Source organism: Ambystoma mexicanum, chromosome 4q (assembly GCF_040938575.1).
Source record: "Ambystoma mexicanum isolate Mex_15411 chromosome 4q, UKY_AmexF1_1, whole genome shotgun sequence".
Classification (NCBI taxonomy): Eukaryota; Metazoa; Chordata; class Amphibia; order Caudata; family Ambystomatidae; genus Ambystoma; species Ambystoma mexicanum.
The window spans coordinates 543,484,236-543,500,987 of record NC_090928.1 but is presented as its reverse complement, the minus strand read 5'-3'; the positions used below and the strand labels follow the sequence as shown (position 1 = coordinate 543,500,987).

Below are 16,752 nucleotides of genomic sequence, written 5' to 3'. Positions count from 1 at the left end.
TGATCCCATCTTATACCATGCGTAGTGCTTGGTGTTATCTTCCTGTTTCATTACCTCCCAATGTAGGAAAAGAAGCCACTCTACTGGTGCAAAGCTTGAGCAAGCTGAATACTCCGGAAGAAAAGCTGGAAGTGGTGATTAAGAAGTACGCTGAAATAGTGAGTACACAACTTCAATGTCTGGGGAGCCAACATTTTTGCTAATTGATGTAGTAACTTAGGTAAATGTTCTAATATTTAATATTTTGAACAATTGTAAAAATCTAGAAAAGTACTACCGTAGTTAGATTGGCGAAATTCAAACCAGCCCATCCGCACGCCGTAAACACTATTGCCTCCAGAAAGTCTGCCATTAAAGCAGGCATTTGTAAAATGAAACTCTTAACCAGGCTCATTCATATTTGTTCATCTCAATTTACAGCTAGTTGAGCAACAGCATGGGGTTTGGTACATTTTTTTACCTTTGAGATTAATGAAGCTTAATGACATATACAAACACAATATACAATTAATTTGCATATTCATTGAGAGTAACATCTTGACCTATAAAAAAAGAAGGCATGATGTGCTAACCTACACAGCCAATGAGATTTCAGGGAGAGTTATCTAAGCCTACCAGAAGGTGAGTGAAGACCTCAGGTTATTTATTATTTTTCTTTTTTTTATTTGTGTGTGGTTTTGGAGTGCAAACCTAGCTTTGGGTCGGGGTTGCAGGCGCACAGTTAATAGTTACAGGTGGTAACAGTCCACACGAATTTACATTTATTTCCAGCATGCCATTAGGGATGGGAAGAGTTAACATTTACAGTAGTAAGGAGCAGTGTAAAAGAACTGAAAGAAGGGGGTGGAGTGGAATAGGGGAGTGGGCAATAGAAGGTGATTACCAGGAGATATATTGGTATGGAAGGTCTGGAGGATTCAGGGGGGGTGTCCTACAGATAATTAAGACTGTGTTTTTGAAGGTGAGGGTCTTGAGGTTCTGTCTCTGTGTAATCCCGGAGACTTGGCACAAGTGTGAGCTGCAGGTACAAGCCCACGAGTTTATGGCGGACAACCAGGTCTGGATGTGGGGATGTTTGATGTTCTTAGTGAAGATGAAAGATTCTCTGTCTTAGTGGGAATAAGATTGAGGTAGGTGCTGGACATGTGGGTCTGGATCAGGGCGAGGCAGGCCTTGAGTTGGTAGATGTCTTCAATGGAGGATACTTTCAGGCACAGGTTTATATTGTGTGCATATTGCTGTAAATATTCTGGCAGATCAGAATGGCTATTAAGGTCTCCATGGAATGGTTGAAGATTATGAGTGGGATTATGGGTCCATGTGGGGGTCCATGTGGGAGTCCAGGGGAGATGGGTGGAGGTCGTGTTCTGTGATTTATCATCTGGGCAACTCTTTTAGGTACAAGGTGAACCAGCAGCGGATGGTTTCTCACCTTTCCATGTGATTTGGAATTATGTTGCTGAGGGCGTGATAGTGAACTGTGTCAAAGTCTGCAGAGGGATGTCTATCATCCGGGATGAGGAGTGTATCATCTACCACTTGGATAGTGGCTGTCACTGTGCTGCCTCCTGGTCTGACGCCTGATTCACAGGTCTGTGTGCTTGATGGTGGGTGACATCTGCTCTTTCAAGGACCTTACTCAGGGAAGACATGCATGTGATGGGCTGTAGCTACTGTGATCATAAGGGTGCAGCATTCATTTTATGAGGAGGATGAGGTGGTGTCTGGTTTCAGGGGGTTCGGGAAGGGGCCTGGGTGAGGGATGCATTGAGGATTGTCAGAATGGGGTGGAGAGCTTTGCGAGGAGTGTTTTGAAGATGGAGACTGGCAAGAGGCCATCTGATTAGATTGTTGGTTTCAGTCACGGGTGTTGCTAGTTCTGGAAAAGATCCAGGGCTATGCTAATGTTGGGACTGCTGGGACTCGGGGCTAACTAGCCTTTTGGTTTTAGCTTGTGAGCTTCTATCTGGGGCTGCAACCAAAAGACCCAGGGCTATATCCCTCCTAGCAATGCCCCTGGTTTCAGTGATGGTAAGGTTTTTTTGTCAGGTATTCCATGGAGAGTTTTTTTAATGTAGTTCAGGTTGTTTTTTTACATCTTGGTAGCAGCAGAAATAGTCTTTGATAATCTACACAGTAGCACTGTACTAAAACGTAGATCTCTGTGAAGATGCCTCAAGAAGCATTACTTTTGGCGAAAGGAAGATTTCTGCTATCCAGATGGAAAAGGTATTTTTAAAGGTGCTGGCCCAACTCACCACAGCCGTGGCATTATTATGGGGGATGGGCCGGGTTAGGGAATATAGCTGGGCCCAGGGCTTTAAGTGGGGTAAGAAATCAAGAGGGGGGGTTCAGCTTATCTGGGGGCGTGGCTTGTGGGATGGGTGTGGCCTAAAAAGTGCACAAACCACAGTAAGATACGCAAACAAATATATAAATGTATGTAAGCATTTATATATTTGTATCCGTACCTTACAATTTTCTTTTTTTAATTGTACATGATTTATTTAAACCTTATACATTCGTTTTAAAAGATTAAATACAATAATACATGAATTTGATATAGTGTATATAGTACAAACAACAATTCATGATGTTAATAGTTATAAAATCATTTGAAGATCGTGGTATCAAGGCCGCAGATGCAAATTTTTCAAGAATGAGCTGATTTGAATCAAGAGTGGAGTCACTCTACCTTCTAAGACATAGTGCCAAAAAGGTTTTTCTATTAATGAGGCCATTCGATGTACAAAGTTGCAAAATACTTCTATTCTCAGGTTTTGCAGTTCGGGACATCCAATCACTAGATGTTTTACTGACTCCATCCACTTCCCTCCCACAATAACGACAGTCAGAGTTTTCAATTTGCCCTCTTTTAAACAATATTTCTTTAGTTGGTAACAGATTGGACCTCATTCACATGATACTGTCTCTTAATTGGCCATCAGGGCATTGTCTAAGATATTTCAAATTGCTTGCGCGTTTCTTTGGCTCCCATTATATGTTAGCATATGAGGGATACGCTGTCTTAGCATCCCTAGTCATCGTCCAATCTGCCTCCAAAATTTTGGCTTTAGCTTTGTCAGGGTTCTCAATTAGGGCCTCAGTGTGTATCTCGTATCGTGCCTTGATGTTAATGCAATCGTCCCTAAATGGGGCGATCGGCCCTTCTGCTGACTGTGCAATGTTTGTCCCAATAAACACATATAATGAGTTTGTGTTGCTTGTTAGTAGATTTCTGTACAGCATCAGTTTTTATATGCGTACTGCACACTTTAGTGAGTTTACGCCTAGTTCGAAATGCAGAAGGATAGCTGGAACACAAATTGGAAGGTCCAGTGCTCTACACCAAATCAACCCTTCTAGTTGGCTCAAGTCTTTCCTTTTCAACCCCCGTTTCCAAACCATATAGAAGGGCCGGCACCACTTTGCACTTGAAAAATGTAATCAAGGGGTAGATGCTAAAACAACTATATTTATTCTTTAGGTGTTTCATTTAGGCTACAAATTGTGTTCCTCTGGCCCATATGGCCTCTCACCTGACCTTTAGATGTATAGGTCTAACTAGGATTATGGCCACATATTTTGTTGACTGAGAGACATCTAGCTCTGTTTGGCCTAGTCACCAAGTGAAGTTTGTGGGCTTCCCCCCCCTCCGCCATTAAAGGACAAAACCATGGATTTGGACAGGTTGATTGCTAGACTATTTAGTGCCACGTATGTCTCAAATTTGGTCAGGCGTCTCTGAACCCCCACAGGCGTCCTGGCCAAAAGAATAACATCGTCTGCATAGACAACCCACAAACAGGGGTCAACCTGTAACCTCGGGGCGACCAAGCCGGTGTTACCTAAGAAATCGCCCAACTCCGCAAAGTAAAGGTTAAATAGGCATGCTGCAAGGGAGCATCCCTGCCTTCATCCTCGGGCCGTCTTGATTGGGTTGGTTACTTCGCCCTTATTACTCAGTCTTACCCTTACCGTGGAGTTGCCATGTAGTTCGATAACTATGTCTTATAGGTCTTTGGGGAATACCCCATTCCAATAATTTCCGCCATAATCTCTCTCTATCGACCATGTCGAAGGCTTGGGACAGGTCTGCACAAGCCATGCAGAGGGGGTCTCTCCCTTTACCACAGGATTGATAAATTAAAAACTGTATCAATAGGCCACTCGCATCGGTGTCAATTGATCTTCTAAAGCCTGTCTGGAATATCGAGAGTCTCACTGTGAGGAGTATCTATTCCTCCAGCTTTTTTAGGACACATTTCACGAAAACTTTACTCTCAACATCTAATAAGGCTATAGGGCAGTAGTTCCCCGGGTCCATGCTACTACCCTTTTTATAGATGGGGATAATTATGGCAGTCTCCCATGATTCTGGGAACGTTTTTCCGTTCAAAATGCCCTGAAACAAGGTGTGTAGCATAGACACCCTGAGATCTGCTCCTCGTTTCATGATAGCATTGCAGAGACCATTAGATCCAGGAGCTCGAGAGTTTGAACCAGATTTTATTATACTAGAAAGTGTTTCCAGGGAGATGTCCACTTCCCATTTTCCGCTATACTCTAGGTTAAAGGGAATGGCTTGAGGCTTTTTAAATAGATCTTATGATATGATAGGTTATTTATAACGTGTTTTATACCCAGAGGTTCCTACGCACAGACCCGAGGATCGAACCTGTGGTGCCCTGTGTCGTCTTGCTTCCAAGGGGAGCACGTTGCCCCTGAGCTATCCTCCTGAGACAAATTCTTCAAAGTAATGTTCCCAATTTGCCTCCACGATTGGATTGGTCTTCTCCTGGACATTAGCACCTTATTGAATATTTACTAGAGACCAGAAGATACGACTGGACGAGATTGGTATTGCTTCCAGCATATTTCCCCCCTCTTTCTCGACTAATAGATTGTTTGCTATTGTCCTGTTCTTATAACTTTGCTTCTCTTTTTTAATCATTGTTGTTTGTGTGTGCTCGCTTAGGCCAAGGGATTTAATTGTTCTTACCCTCTTTTGCATGAAGGTCTTCCTTGCCTGAACCTCCCTGTCAAAAGGGTGAGGCCGACTAGACCTGTGTATATTAAGGTTGCCTGGAGAGTGTTTGGACATACCTTTATCGAGTAGAAAGTGAAAGTTTTCAATAGTAAGCATTTCCAACTTATCTAATAGGGTGGTGGAGGACCAAAAACAGTTAATGTAGTTACTGAAACAGTCAAGGGTCTTGGGATTCCAGCCAAGCCTATTTTTTCGGGCATTCACCACTAAATGTTTGCAAAATAGCTTTTCCTAGGATCTGACTATGAGGTAAAGATTTAGGACCAGAATATTGTGGTTGCTACAGTGCTTAATCTCAAAATAAGTAGATTCTTTAAAGATTGCCTCCAAAGCTACAATATAGTACATCCAGGATCTAAATCTATCTCTATGCCAGGTAGGCCTGGGTGGAACATCCCCAAGAGTCTGACATTTAAGACTTGTAACCCCCAACCCTCCCAGAATTCTATCCATTTTTGACCTTGTGCAAGTTGACGAAATAGGTAGTCGCTCTGTTTCCCTTGGTCCATGTCTGTTATTATATTAGTATACAGGCAGTGGGAATTTGGGTCGCCCACCAAGATCGTTTCTGAAATAGGTTATTTCTACTTGCACATTTCATTAATGGATTGTAAAGATTGCAAGCATGTCGCCAATATGGAATGTGCTGGGTTCCAATAAATGTTGATTAATAATATGTGACCAGTATTTGTCTCAAATTCAGATATTATTTCGACAGCAAGGAGCCCTCTAATAGTATCATTGAACAAGACCCCTTTTAGGCCCAAACCATGCTTTAGTGCAATACAAAGGTTTCCAGAGTGTCTACCTCCATTCAGTCTCGTGGCCCCCTGACAAATAGTTAAGTAACCATGCCATATCAGGGGCTTCATGGCATTTGTTTCTTGCAGACAGACTATGTTGTGGGTTCTTAAGGATTGCAAAGAGGCTGAGTATGACGTTAGCTTGGCAAACCCTCCTATATTCCATGATACTAGTGTGGTCACTTGGCAAATGTAGTTCCAGACGGAAGGTGGTGCATTAGCCACGATAGCTATATAGACGAATGTGCAGGCTGGGGGATGAGGGGGGGTAGGGATATGTTGGTTAATAAAGATGGGAGGGATGGATTGTAGTTGAACCTGTTGCTCTGCGTGGTGTAATTGTAATGTGATGCTAAAAATCAAATAAAAAATAAATAAATAAACTGTTGAGTGCAACTGCTATTGATATGTTGGTCCCAGGGGTTGTAAATGAGGCTGACAGGGGACCTTTGGGGTGCAGGGTCTTGTTTTTACTTAGGCAGGACTTTGGAAAACTGGAGGCTCTCGCTTTCTTGGCTGCTAATGCCGCTTGCTCAGTTGAGTCGAGAGCATTAAAAAACTCTGAGAGCCATTCTGTGATTTATTTATCTGAGTTCTATTGTCACAGCTTTTTTTGGAAATGCTGAGTTTTGGCGAACGTCAGTTCAGTCTCCGACAGACCTTGTAGGTTCGAAATATGCTTCCCCTTCTCCTTGGGGGCATTTTGGGCAGGGGGGTCACGTTTTTTCTCTGGGTTTGTACAGGTTCTTTTGGCTTACTTGTTGATTGAGCCAGGGCTATGCGGGTCTGTCATGCTTGCCTGATCTCGCTGTGGCTTAGAAGGAAGCCTACCCGACATGTGTGGCTCAGGCCACTGAGTAGATGGAAACCCTGTATTAATCAGGTCTATTTTCCGGTTAATTTTGTACAGGCAGTCATTGTGAGCCCTGACTTCTTCCCAGACATTGTCATAGAGATTGACAAAGGAACTCAGGACAGCATTCAGGGCTGAAATAGTAGGTGACATCAGCCTTATGCTGGCATCTCTATCTTGCAGAGTGTAGTGAAGGCGAGAGTCAGAATAATGAGGCAATGTACTTCCAAACGAAGGGCCATGATGGTGGCCCTGAATCTTTTGGACTGCATCAATAATTTTAGTTAAGTCAGAAGGCGACCCTATGACCGAGGTGTTGCATGTCTGCTGGATGACGCTTTACCCACTTTCCATGTTAGGTTGGTTAACGTCTGCCACATTTGTTAAAATGGTGTTCATAAAGTCGACCATACTTAGATCGTGAACGTCTGTCCGAGCAATTGTGGCCGCAGCACGCATAGCCACAGGGCTTTAATTTCCATGCTAGCACACGTTGCAGGGAAGAAATCTGTGATGCACAGGCCAGCTATAGGCAATGTATGTAGGGGATTCGATTTTTGTTTGGAGCGAGTATGGGATTTCACCTGTTTTGATTGAAGTATTTTGGGGAGTTCTTCATAGTCCCCATTCTTTTCTGTGTAGTCTTCTAAATCAATTAGGTCTTCGCCAGGGCTAACTGTTTGATGCATTCTCTTATTTGCTCTGGGAATTTCGAGCTGGACAAGCAAGAGGGCATCTGTGCTGAGTGCTAAGGGGAAAGTTAATCCAGCAGACTGGGGTATGTCCGTGTCATCCATGTTTTGTATAGTAGTAATGTCGACACATAACTTCCTTCGTCTCGTCTTTAAATCTTTTCATGATCTTGCTCCTTCCTACCTTTCGTCTCTTCTCTCATTCTACTCGCCCTCTTGCCCCCTCCGATCTGCTGATCTCTTCGTACTCACTGTTCCCCCGCCTCCTTGTGCCCCTTCTCATTTCCGTTCCTTTCAACTCCTTGCCCCCCTACACTGGAACTCTCTACCTCTCTCTAACTGCTCCATTTCCTCATACCCCTTCTTTCGCTCCTCCTTGAAATCCTATTTCCTTAATTCCCCGTCCTGTTAACCTCCTCAATTTTCTCTCATTCTCCCTCTCTCCCGTTCTTTCATTCACTGCCCTAGGTAAATTGTTCTTTATATTGTTTTGATGGTTTGTCTCATGTTTTGCATTTATGCTTCCATTTATTCAATGTTTTCAGTTGTTGTAATGTAAAGAGCTTTGGAGTAAAGCGCTCTATAAATTTAATAAATACAAATACAAATCTGCATTTTCCGGCTTCTCAAGCCCAGGTGGCTAGACATGAGCAGCGAAGTGAGCATATGGAAATTTCCCTTAGATAAGCTTTGCCAGCAGGTTTAACAAAGTAAGGTAAAGGAGAAAGTCAGTAAATCGAGGGGAGAGACATGCAAAAGACACTTGACACTTGTCACGTATCAGTGAGGGTCGAGTAGGTCGAGGGTGATGTTGTTTTCCTCCGGTCTGCCAGTCTGCCGTTGACTGACTGTGACTGCAATAACCTCTGCAATCAGCTCAGCGATCGCTCTGCGAGGCGAACAAGTTTTTGTGTTCCAGCCTCCCACAACAATGAAGAGCAAAGAAAGACACATAAAGACTTGTAAGTCGCGTGAAACACTGCCTGTGACTGCAATAACCTCTGCCATCAGCTCCGCGACAAACCATAGTAAGGTATGCACACAAATATATAACATTTATATATTTGTGTGCATACCTTATGGTTTGCATACTTTTCAAGCTATCTTTTTTAAGCATAGTATAGGATGGCTTAAAAAGTACACAATTCAATAGATCTTTTATAAAGCTTTGACGACGGACAAAGTCCGAGGCGTCTTTTTCTGTCGGCATAGCTTTACAAAAGATGGCTTTATTCCCTGACAAGTCTTTCTCTGTTCTATTTATTAACATCATACCTGTACCCTATCACCAGATGTTTCAACCTTTTGCCTTAAGCAAGACTGCACTTATTTCAGAGGTTTTCTGGCTTCCGCTCTTAGCATCGATTTCCTGAACAGATACACCCTGAGAACCCAATCAAACCCCAACTCCAGTCACCCCATTACATTTCTGCATTGTGTTCAATGTAATTATTATTTTCAATCCCCAACCGAAGAAAAAACACCAATCTTCACAGGCAGCTCTTCTCTCGAAACCCATTCTAGAGGTTTCAATTTGGCCCCTTACTTATCCTTTTTGTGCACAAAGGGGTACGAAGGGAATGGTCGGCCACCCCAATTGCCATCACAGCCGGACATGGAGAATCTGAGGCATAATGGCACCAAACAACGGCTGCCATAGCCCTTCACCCAATAATCCAAATAGGAAGCAAGGCAGCAAAGCAAGAGGCAGGTATATTTACATACAGCTTTGCAGATATGTATAAAATTGACAAAGTATTCCATTCCAAAAATGTGGCCCCAAGCACAGAAATCTCAGGGTTTTGATAGAGTTTTACACAATAAGCCTCATACAGAAAGGATGTGAGCGATTTGGTCGGCTATCTTAGCAATGAACTTCCTAATGGCAAATCCTCTGGCCTTGGAGCACATGGCTTTACAGCACCATTCTAGACCTGTGCAGTTCTGCTTTGTATCTTCTGTTAGTGGGAATATTTCTGACTTGCTATTGTTTAACTGCAGGCCAGAGTATTTCCCAAATTCCACCATGCTGTCAATCACTGCAGCCAGATTCGTTTTGGGGTCCTGGATGTATAGTAAGATATCATCCGCACACACTAAGATGATTTCCGCCCTACCCTACCCTTATGCCTGTTATGCGATGCTTGGCACATATCCCATCCGCGAGCAGCTCAATCACTAAAGCGAAAAGCAGGGGGCAGAGAGGGCATCCCTGCCTGGTGCCATCGGCTAAATTAAGCACTTGGGACAACCATCCATTTGTACAGATCCGGGCATAGGGCTGCGCGTACAACAATTTGATCGATGAAATAAACCTAGGTCCAAACCCATGGTTGGCTAATGTCTGAAAGAGTAATGGCCATGATACAGTGTCAAATGCCTTTTTGCACATCTATTGAGGCCACCCCCGCCTGCTCCCCAGTGGGCATCTGGGACATAATATTGTATAACCTTAGCAAATGTTATGCCACAGAGCAGCCTGGTATGAATCCAGACTTGTCTGGGTGGACCATGTACGGCATCAAAGGAGATAGTCTAGCTGATAATACCTTGGCAAATATCTTAGCGCCTGTATTTATGAGGGGCAGTGGTCTGTAGGACCCACAGTCCTCAGCCACCTTATATGGTTTTAGCAAAAGAATTATAATTGCTTCTTGCACCATCTCAGGCAACACACCCATCGCAAGCCCCTCTTCCCAAAGCAGTAGCAGGTGCGGAAACAGTCATTCCTGATATTCTTTATAGGATTTGTCTCCCAGACTATCCGATCCAAGTGCCTTACCATTTGATAAGTCCAGAATGGCTGCATCTCACTCTTCCAGGGCCAGTATCACCTCAAGGGCCTTGCTCACCTCTCTGGACAACAGGGTGGTCGATATACCATTCAGGTAGTGTTCTGTGTCAGCTGGCAGGGCGGTCTCCTTTGGATGATACAGTGCCAAGTAAAAGTCATAGAAGACCCCATTGATGCCTACATCAATATGCACTGCTGATCCATCTGATTTCCTAAAATACTGTATGTGTGCATTCCCCGACACAGACTTAACCAGATGAGCCAGTGTGCTGCCAGGCCTATCCGCTTCCCCGTATTTCCTGGCTAACTCTGGTCTGTCCATGAATTTTAGGTCCCTATGTTCAATGTCTCTATAAGCATCCAGCGTGATCTTAACCTCATGGAGTGGTGCTTAGTGGTGCAGTCTTGCAGTGGCTGTTTGAGAGTCTGTCTATACTCTCTTTTCCTTTGGAGGAGGAGCAAGTGTACAAAACATCATTCCCCTTGTGGAGCAAGCCGCGGACTGGTGCTGATAGGTGCAGTCTGGCAGTGGCTGTTTGAGAGTCTGTCTATACTTTCTTTTCCTTTGGAGGCAGAGCAAGTGTACAAAACATCATTGCCCTCACGGAGTGGTACTGAGTGGTGCAGTATGGCAGTTGCTGTTTGAGAGTCTGTCTATACTCTCTTTTCCTTTGGAGGTGGAGCAAGTGTACAAAACATCATACCACTCGCTGCGTGAGCTTTGTAATGGTGCTGAGTGGTGCAGTCTGGCAGCCTGGAATTGTGGTACCGTGAAGCTCGAGGCAGGGATCTGGATGGTATAAACCCCAGGATGCTAAAAACTATCTCCGCTAAGGCCAGTACTGTCAGTATTCTCTGTGGGACTTTGTGAACTGTCTAACCAGATTTTAACACCCAACGTCCTGGATACGATCTCCCCCTATCTATAATCTACTACTATAGATATCTCACATATAAGATACAGGTGGGGGCAGCAAAGAGGTGCACATGCCATGGAAAGGTCTGTGCACTCGCAGGCAGGGAAGAAAACGCTGTCTACTACCACAGAGCTTTTCACTCTTCCGCCTAGATTTCATCTGTCCCCCTCCCTCCATGTTCCTGACTCAGCTGATTTGGCTGTTCTTGGGGGCACAGCGAATATGCCTAGTGACTCGATCGAGTCAGCTATTAACAACGCCACGGAACCCTATGTTCCCCACGAGGCGCCTGACACAATGGGTACCATGGATACGACCCTACATCCTGATTTGAACTCGCCCAGTGATGGGAGACTCAAACTTGAGACAAATGGGCCTGAGGTATGTGGGAGAATAAGGATTTGTCATTCCTCTGTGGCTATTGGAGAAAGTCTGGGAATGACGATGGGATCCTCAGCCATTTCCACTTACGCCAGAGCAGACAGAGATATGCACTGATAATAAGAGCACCAACAAGGACTCTAATGAACCTGAAGATGAAGAGAACGATGAAGAGAATGAACAAGCTTTTCCATTGTGGCAGGAAGCTTCTGGCTATGAGGGCGATTATGCATTTCTGGAAGAGGTGTTCACACGTCCCGACTTCCCGGATTATGAACAAACAAACTCTCCTACAAAACCAGTAACACAAGGAGTAGGGTTGTCTATAAACTCAAATCGAAGTAGCCTTGAGAGGCAGCACTCTGCTATCACTGCCAGACTTTCGTGAGATATTGCAGATATCCAACCACAATGGATGGGCAGAAAATAATTAGTGAAGTCAACAACAAGTTCTCTCTGGCTCAAATATTAAAGAATAAAAATACGGACGATGGAAGCCAAATTGAAAGAAGGTTGGTAGCACGTTGGTTCAAAGACTAGTCACTCTCTATATGAGTAGAACCTAATACTATGCCTTTAAAAAATAAAGAAGACACTAAACCTGCATTAGAGATGCGTGATTATCAGTATCCTATCCCCCTAGAGACAATGGAGGGTAGGGATGTGCGCTCAGAGAGATCATTCTCCTCGTCAACTTTGTGATCTGAATCCCAGAGTGGGTGAGTGCATTCACATAATAGGGCCTCGAGAGACTATCAACAGGCGATTCCACCTTTGGAAAACATACAGAATATTATAATATTGAGTGTGACAGTGGTGCTAAACCCATTCATTAAACTATATGAGTCAATGAATGATACAATGAAAGACCAAGCGACTTTGCAGGCCATGGCACATACGAAACTGATATTTTTAGAGCCCTTCTCTGAAGCCGTCTGATGTCGATTGGATAAAGAAGCCGAACTATCAACCCAATGGCAGGAGAGGTTGTTTGATCTTGCCAGAGGAGAGGCCAATGATGAAACCACTCTGATGACTTCTATCCTTGAGACTTTGAAATGGGCAAGAGTGGCCCACGAGAATGTTAGAGTGACCAAAGAACGACCAATGTCAAACCTCCCCCGGATTGATCCAACATTATTGCTCCAGCAGTTAACGGCCAGACCTTTGGATGAGGTGACAATCGTTGGAAGTGATCAAACACAGAAAGACACTACCCTGGAGCTAGGGGTATGATTCCAAGGGATCCCCCACCCCCGAGATCGCAGCAGGCAGAGATAAATCCTTACCTAGTGTCTAAAGATCTCACTTTGAACCCACAGATTACAGCGATAGCTGAGAACAACGCACAAACTGCTGAAGATGAAATGAGGGTTGAGGATTGAAGAGATGATTACGAGTGAACCTGCAGAAGGTGTAAATCATATTGTTATCTGTTCTTAAGCCTTTGTGATTTTTGAGAAGCCAAAAAAGAAAGAAACAATGAAAAATGGGGATGCAATCCTACAGAAGAAGGCAAAAAATCAGCAAATCTCCAACAAAACCAAATCCAATGGATCACGGGTGTTTATGCGCAAGCTGACAGCCCCTCTACCTGTGACAATAAATCAGACCAGACAGGTGAAAGAGAATAACCTGTCAGCTGTTCAAAGAGAGGAGCTAAGACCAGATATAACTATTGATCTGGATAAAAAAGAGATGGTGATGAACAAGAAGATAGTCCGCTGTTTGGATCTTTCGACATATTCAGACGAGATAAACTACGACAGGGAGGTGGCTGATGAAATCACCTATTGTGAAGAGCCACAGAATTTATCACGGCAGAAAACATCTTAACCCCTGGTTTGACTTCCTACATCTTCCTCAAAAAATGATCAGAAAGTGAATTGGATTCCTGAGTCTTCTGCACATTGGAGGAAAGAAGAAAAGAAATGATGACAAAAACAAAATCTGAAAAGAGGCATGATTGTGGAAAGAATCTATCACCTTTAGGTGCTACGAAAGCCAAATAAAAACCTAGGAAGTCTCTTGGCAATGATGGAAGCCCCTCTCCATCGGTGACAATCGAAAGACTAAGCTTTTCTAAAGATGGTCTAATCCTTAATCGGGAAAATGTTCTGAGACTCTTCCATTGTGCCCTGAAGCTAAGAAACCTCAAATCTGAGGACTTGAAGATTGTCCAATTTGTTAATGAAAAGCGGCAGGATTGAGTCATCCTCCATCTGCATTCTCGGTTGGTGCAAAGCATCCTTCTGGAAACAGTGGAGGATTGGCTCCCCATGGGATTTGAGATATCAGAGAATCCCTTCTTAGGGTCACAGACTATGCAGAGACTCATTCAAAAAGACTCACCGTCAGCCATCGGGTGAAGAGATCTTTCATTGACAACAATTACAACAGACTGCTCTATCCAAGGAAAAAAGAAGATAAAGATTGACCCCGGTTGGAAAACACAAGAGAAGAGTGGACAAGACTGGTCATGGCTGGGTGGGGTCTTGGCTCAAAAGGCTGAGAATTAATATCCAAAAAAGGAGGATCTGGCACCCCTTCTTTGTGGCTGCTGGAACATGAGGGGTCACAAGCATCTTTTTCATAAGAAGGGTGTGGATCTAAATAAATATGACATTCTCTGTATGCAGGAGACCTGGCTTTGTGTTTCCCCCATTTGTGATGGTTTTGAGGTCAGCTGCAATCCAGCTAAAAAGAATGCAGTGGGACGCTCGTCATCTGGGCTACTAACCCTGATAAAATTGGGCAGAGGTTTAAAAATCCTGGAAACACTAAATCCTAATCCCTATATCCAAATTGTTACTGTAATCTGGGAAAGATCTGGGGGTGCACCAAATGTGTCTCTGGTGATATTTAATCTATATTGGAATCCAGTGTCTATGAGTCTCTTTTGTTAACATGATAATATCTATGATGTATATGAAAGATGCCAATCCCCATATTGTTATCTGGGGTGACCTTAACCTAACATGCTTTGACGCTAAGGGTATGATATTACTCTCGGCGAGTTTGGGAAAAAAGGCCTTAGTATGGACAAACGAGCTGAAAGAGCGTGACATGTTTATGTTAAATGGACAAACTAAGGGTGACATTCCAGCTCAGAATACATGGTCTAGAGGCAAACAGCACTCTTGCTTCGATTACTACTTTTTTCCCATAATGTAAATAAATGGGTTACTAGATTATATATAAGATTGATGGTGAATAGCGATCATCAACTCTTAGAGTTAAAATGGAACCAGGGTTGACACTCAGGTTAGGATGAAAGCTGAGAACATTCAGATAAACCAGGGTAATAATAGGATTAGAATTCATCCTTTGGGAGGGGTGCTGTTGAGCAGCCTGGAAGATGGCTGCCTAGCCGCTGAGCTCTGCACCACAGAAAACCGTAATCCGACACTGTAGGCGGATTCACAGCTTCTTCAGACAAAATAATTCACCAGAGGGCTTCTAAACCATTGAAGCACTGAAGACCCGAGTTTCAGCCTACTGAGTGCCCTGGAGAGTGAGCGTGGCCCCGTTCTGTGCTGGGCGGCACCGAAGATACACCCGGCCTCCACCCGCAAAGTATCCTGAGGACCTTGCCGCCCTGGCCCGGGAGAGGCGCCCCCCCGCCAGCCACCACCTCTGGAGGTCCCATACACGGCTGGGGTGGGAGCGACGCTGCACCCTCACCTGCCGGGTCCCCCCCCTGCAGTGCGGAGCGAGGCTGGCAGGTGCTGCATGGTGGCTGGAGGTGGGGGTCGGTGTGACCCGTGACCCAGTGATCGGCAACTGGGCCGGCGTCGCACCTCAGTGCTTCTCCCGGGTCTCTCCGGGGGCCATGCACCCTGGAGGGTTTGGAGTCCGGGTGCCCGTTGCTGCTGGTCCAACTGACCTGTTGTACAGTGGGGCGACTATAGACCCGGCAGCACCAGGCCCGCATTGCAGTCTGATGTGGTGGGAGCCACATACTAGCACTGCTCGGCTTGCCTCTACTTGGTGGGTGGTGGCCTCGCTCCTGGCGCTCCTGACCCCTGTTACCTCTCCGCCTCCTCGCCTTCCGACACGCCTTCTGCCTGGGATGCTGCTGCAGGGCCTGCCCACCCTTGCCTTGGCTGGCCGTCCACTTCTTCTGCTCCCTGGTGACTGCAGTGGGGCCCCTGAGCGGCCCCAACAGCTTCGGACACTGTACCGCACTGGGAACCTCCTGTCGGCGCAAGTCTCCCTTTACTTTTTAGTGCTGCAAACCTCCACGCAGAGCTGCAGCTTGTCGGGTGCCTCCTCACATCGGCTCCAGGCAGGCACGTCCCCGGGCGGGGCCAATGCGGACCCACTTAAGCTTCAGAGGACCCGAAATGAGCTGGCCCACATTCCCCCTTGCACCCCACCCTTGGCAGCACAGGGCCTGGCACACACAAGCGTTACTGTGCTATATCTTTTCCACTGGATTTGACCCCCAACGCCCCTGGCTGGCTGAGTGAACATTTACATGCCTCCACTGTTGTCTGGCTGCTGGACATGTGGAGTGAGGATAGGCTCATGTCGGGCCTCCATTGCAGAAACCTAATTGTCTCCCTTGGTAGCTGACAAGACTCCCCCCCCTCGTTTGTGTGGCTCCCTCTCCACCTGTCATCTCTGCACTGCCGTCTACACTGAGGGGTTATTGTCTGATTCGCCTGCGTGCGTACACGCAAGATACTCAGGGCGGGACGATCCACTTTTGTCTGCCTGGCTGCAAAATGTGCGCCTTGCCGGACGGCCTCCTGCATCCGAGTCCGGTGAGAGGAGACCACAAGTGCCATTGAGGAGGGGGGCTGGGTACACCAATGACATGCTACAGATGCCGCAGTAGCAGCCACAGATCCGGGAGTTCAGTCAGCTGCCACAGAGTGCCACAGCAAACTTCATTAGCTCACACCTGTGTGCCATCCTCACTCCCCCTCATCAGAGATACAGGGTGGCTGGTGGGCTGGCCCGGCCCTGACCCCAAACCAGGACAAAGGGAGCTAAGGGGGGAAGGAAAACTGGTGTCATGCACAAGTTCACTATGTCAACTCCGAGACCGGAACAGGGTACCTCGACTCACGATCAAGGGGAGCCATCCTTGCCTTCCTCTACACCACCCCCGGATCTTACTAACATGATGGAGTTCATGGCCAGGAACTTTGCGGCTGTACATGAAAAACTAGATGACATCAACGCTAACGTGCCATCACTTCACACTCAAATGTCTCATGAGGGTGCCCGCATCACTGAGGCTGAGACCAGGAT

The 16,752-nt window shown here is 45.5% G+C and overlaps 1 protein-coding gene across 1 annotated transcript in view; it reads left to right on the top strand.

The window, feature by feature from the left end:
• Positions 1–16,752, top strand: part of TXLNB (taxilin beta) — a 169,017-nt gene that overhangs the window by 27,410 nt on the left and 124,855 nt on the right. The window contains exon 3 of the mRNA XM_069608114.1: positions 67–158. Within this exon, the coding sequence (XP_069464215.1) occupies positions 67–158 (92 nt within the window). The remainder of the gene's footprint in view (positions 1–66; positions 159–16,752) is intronic.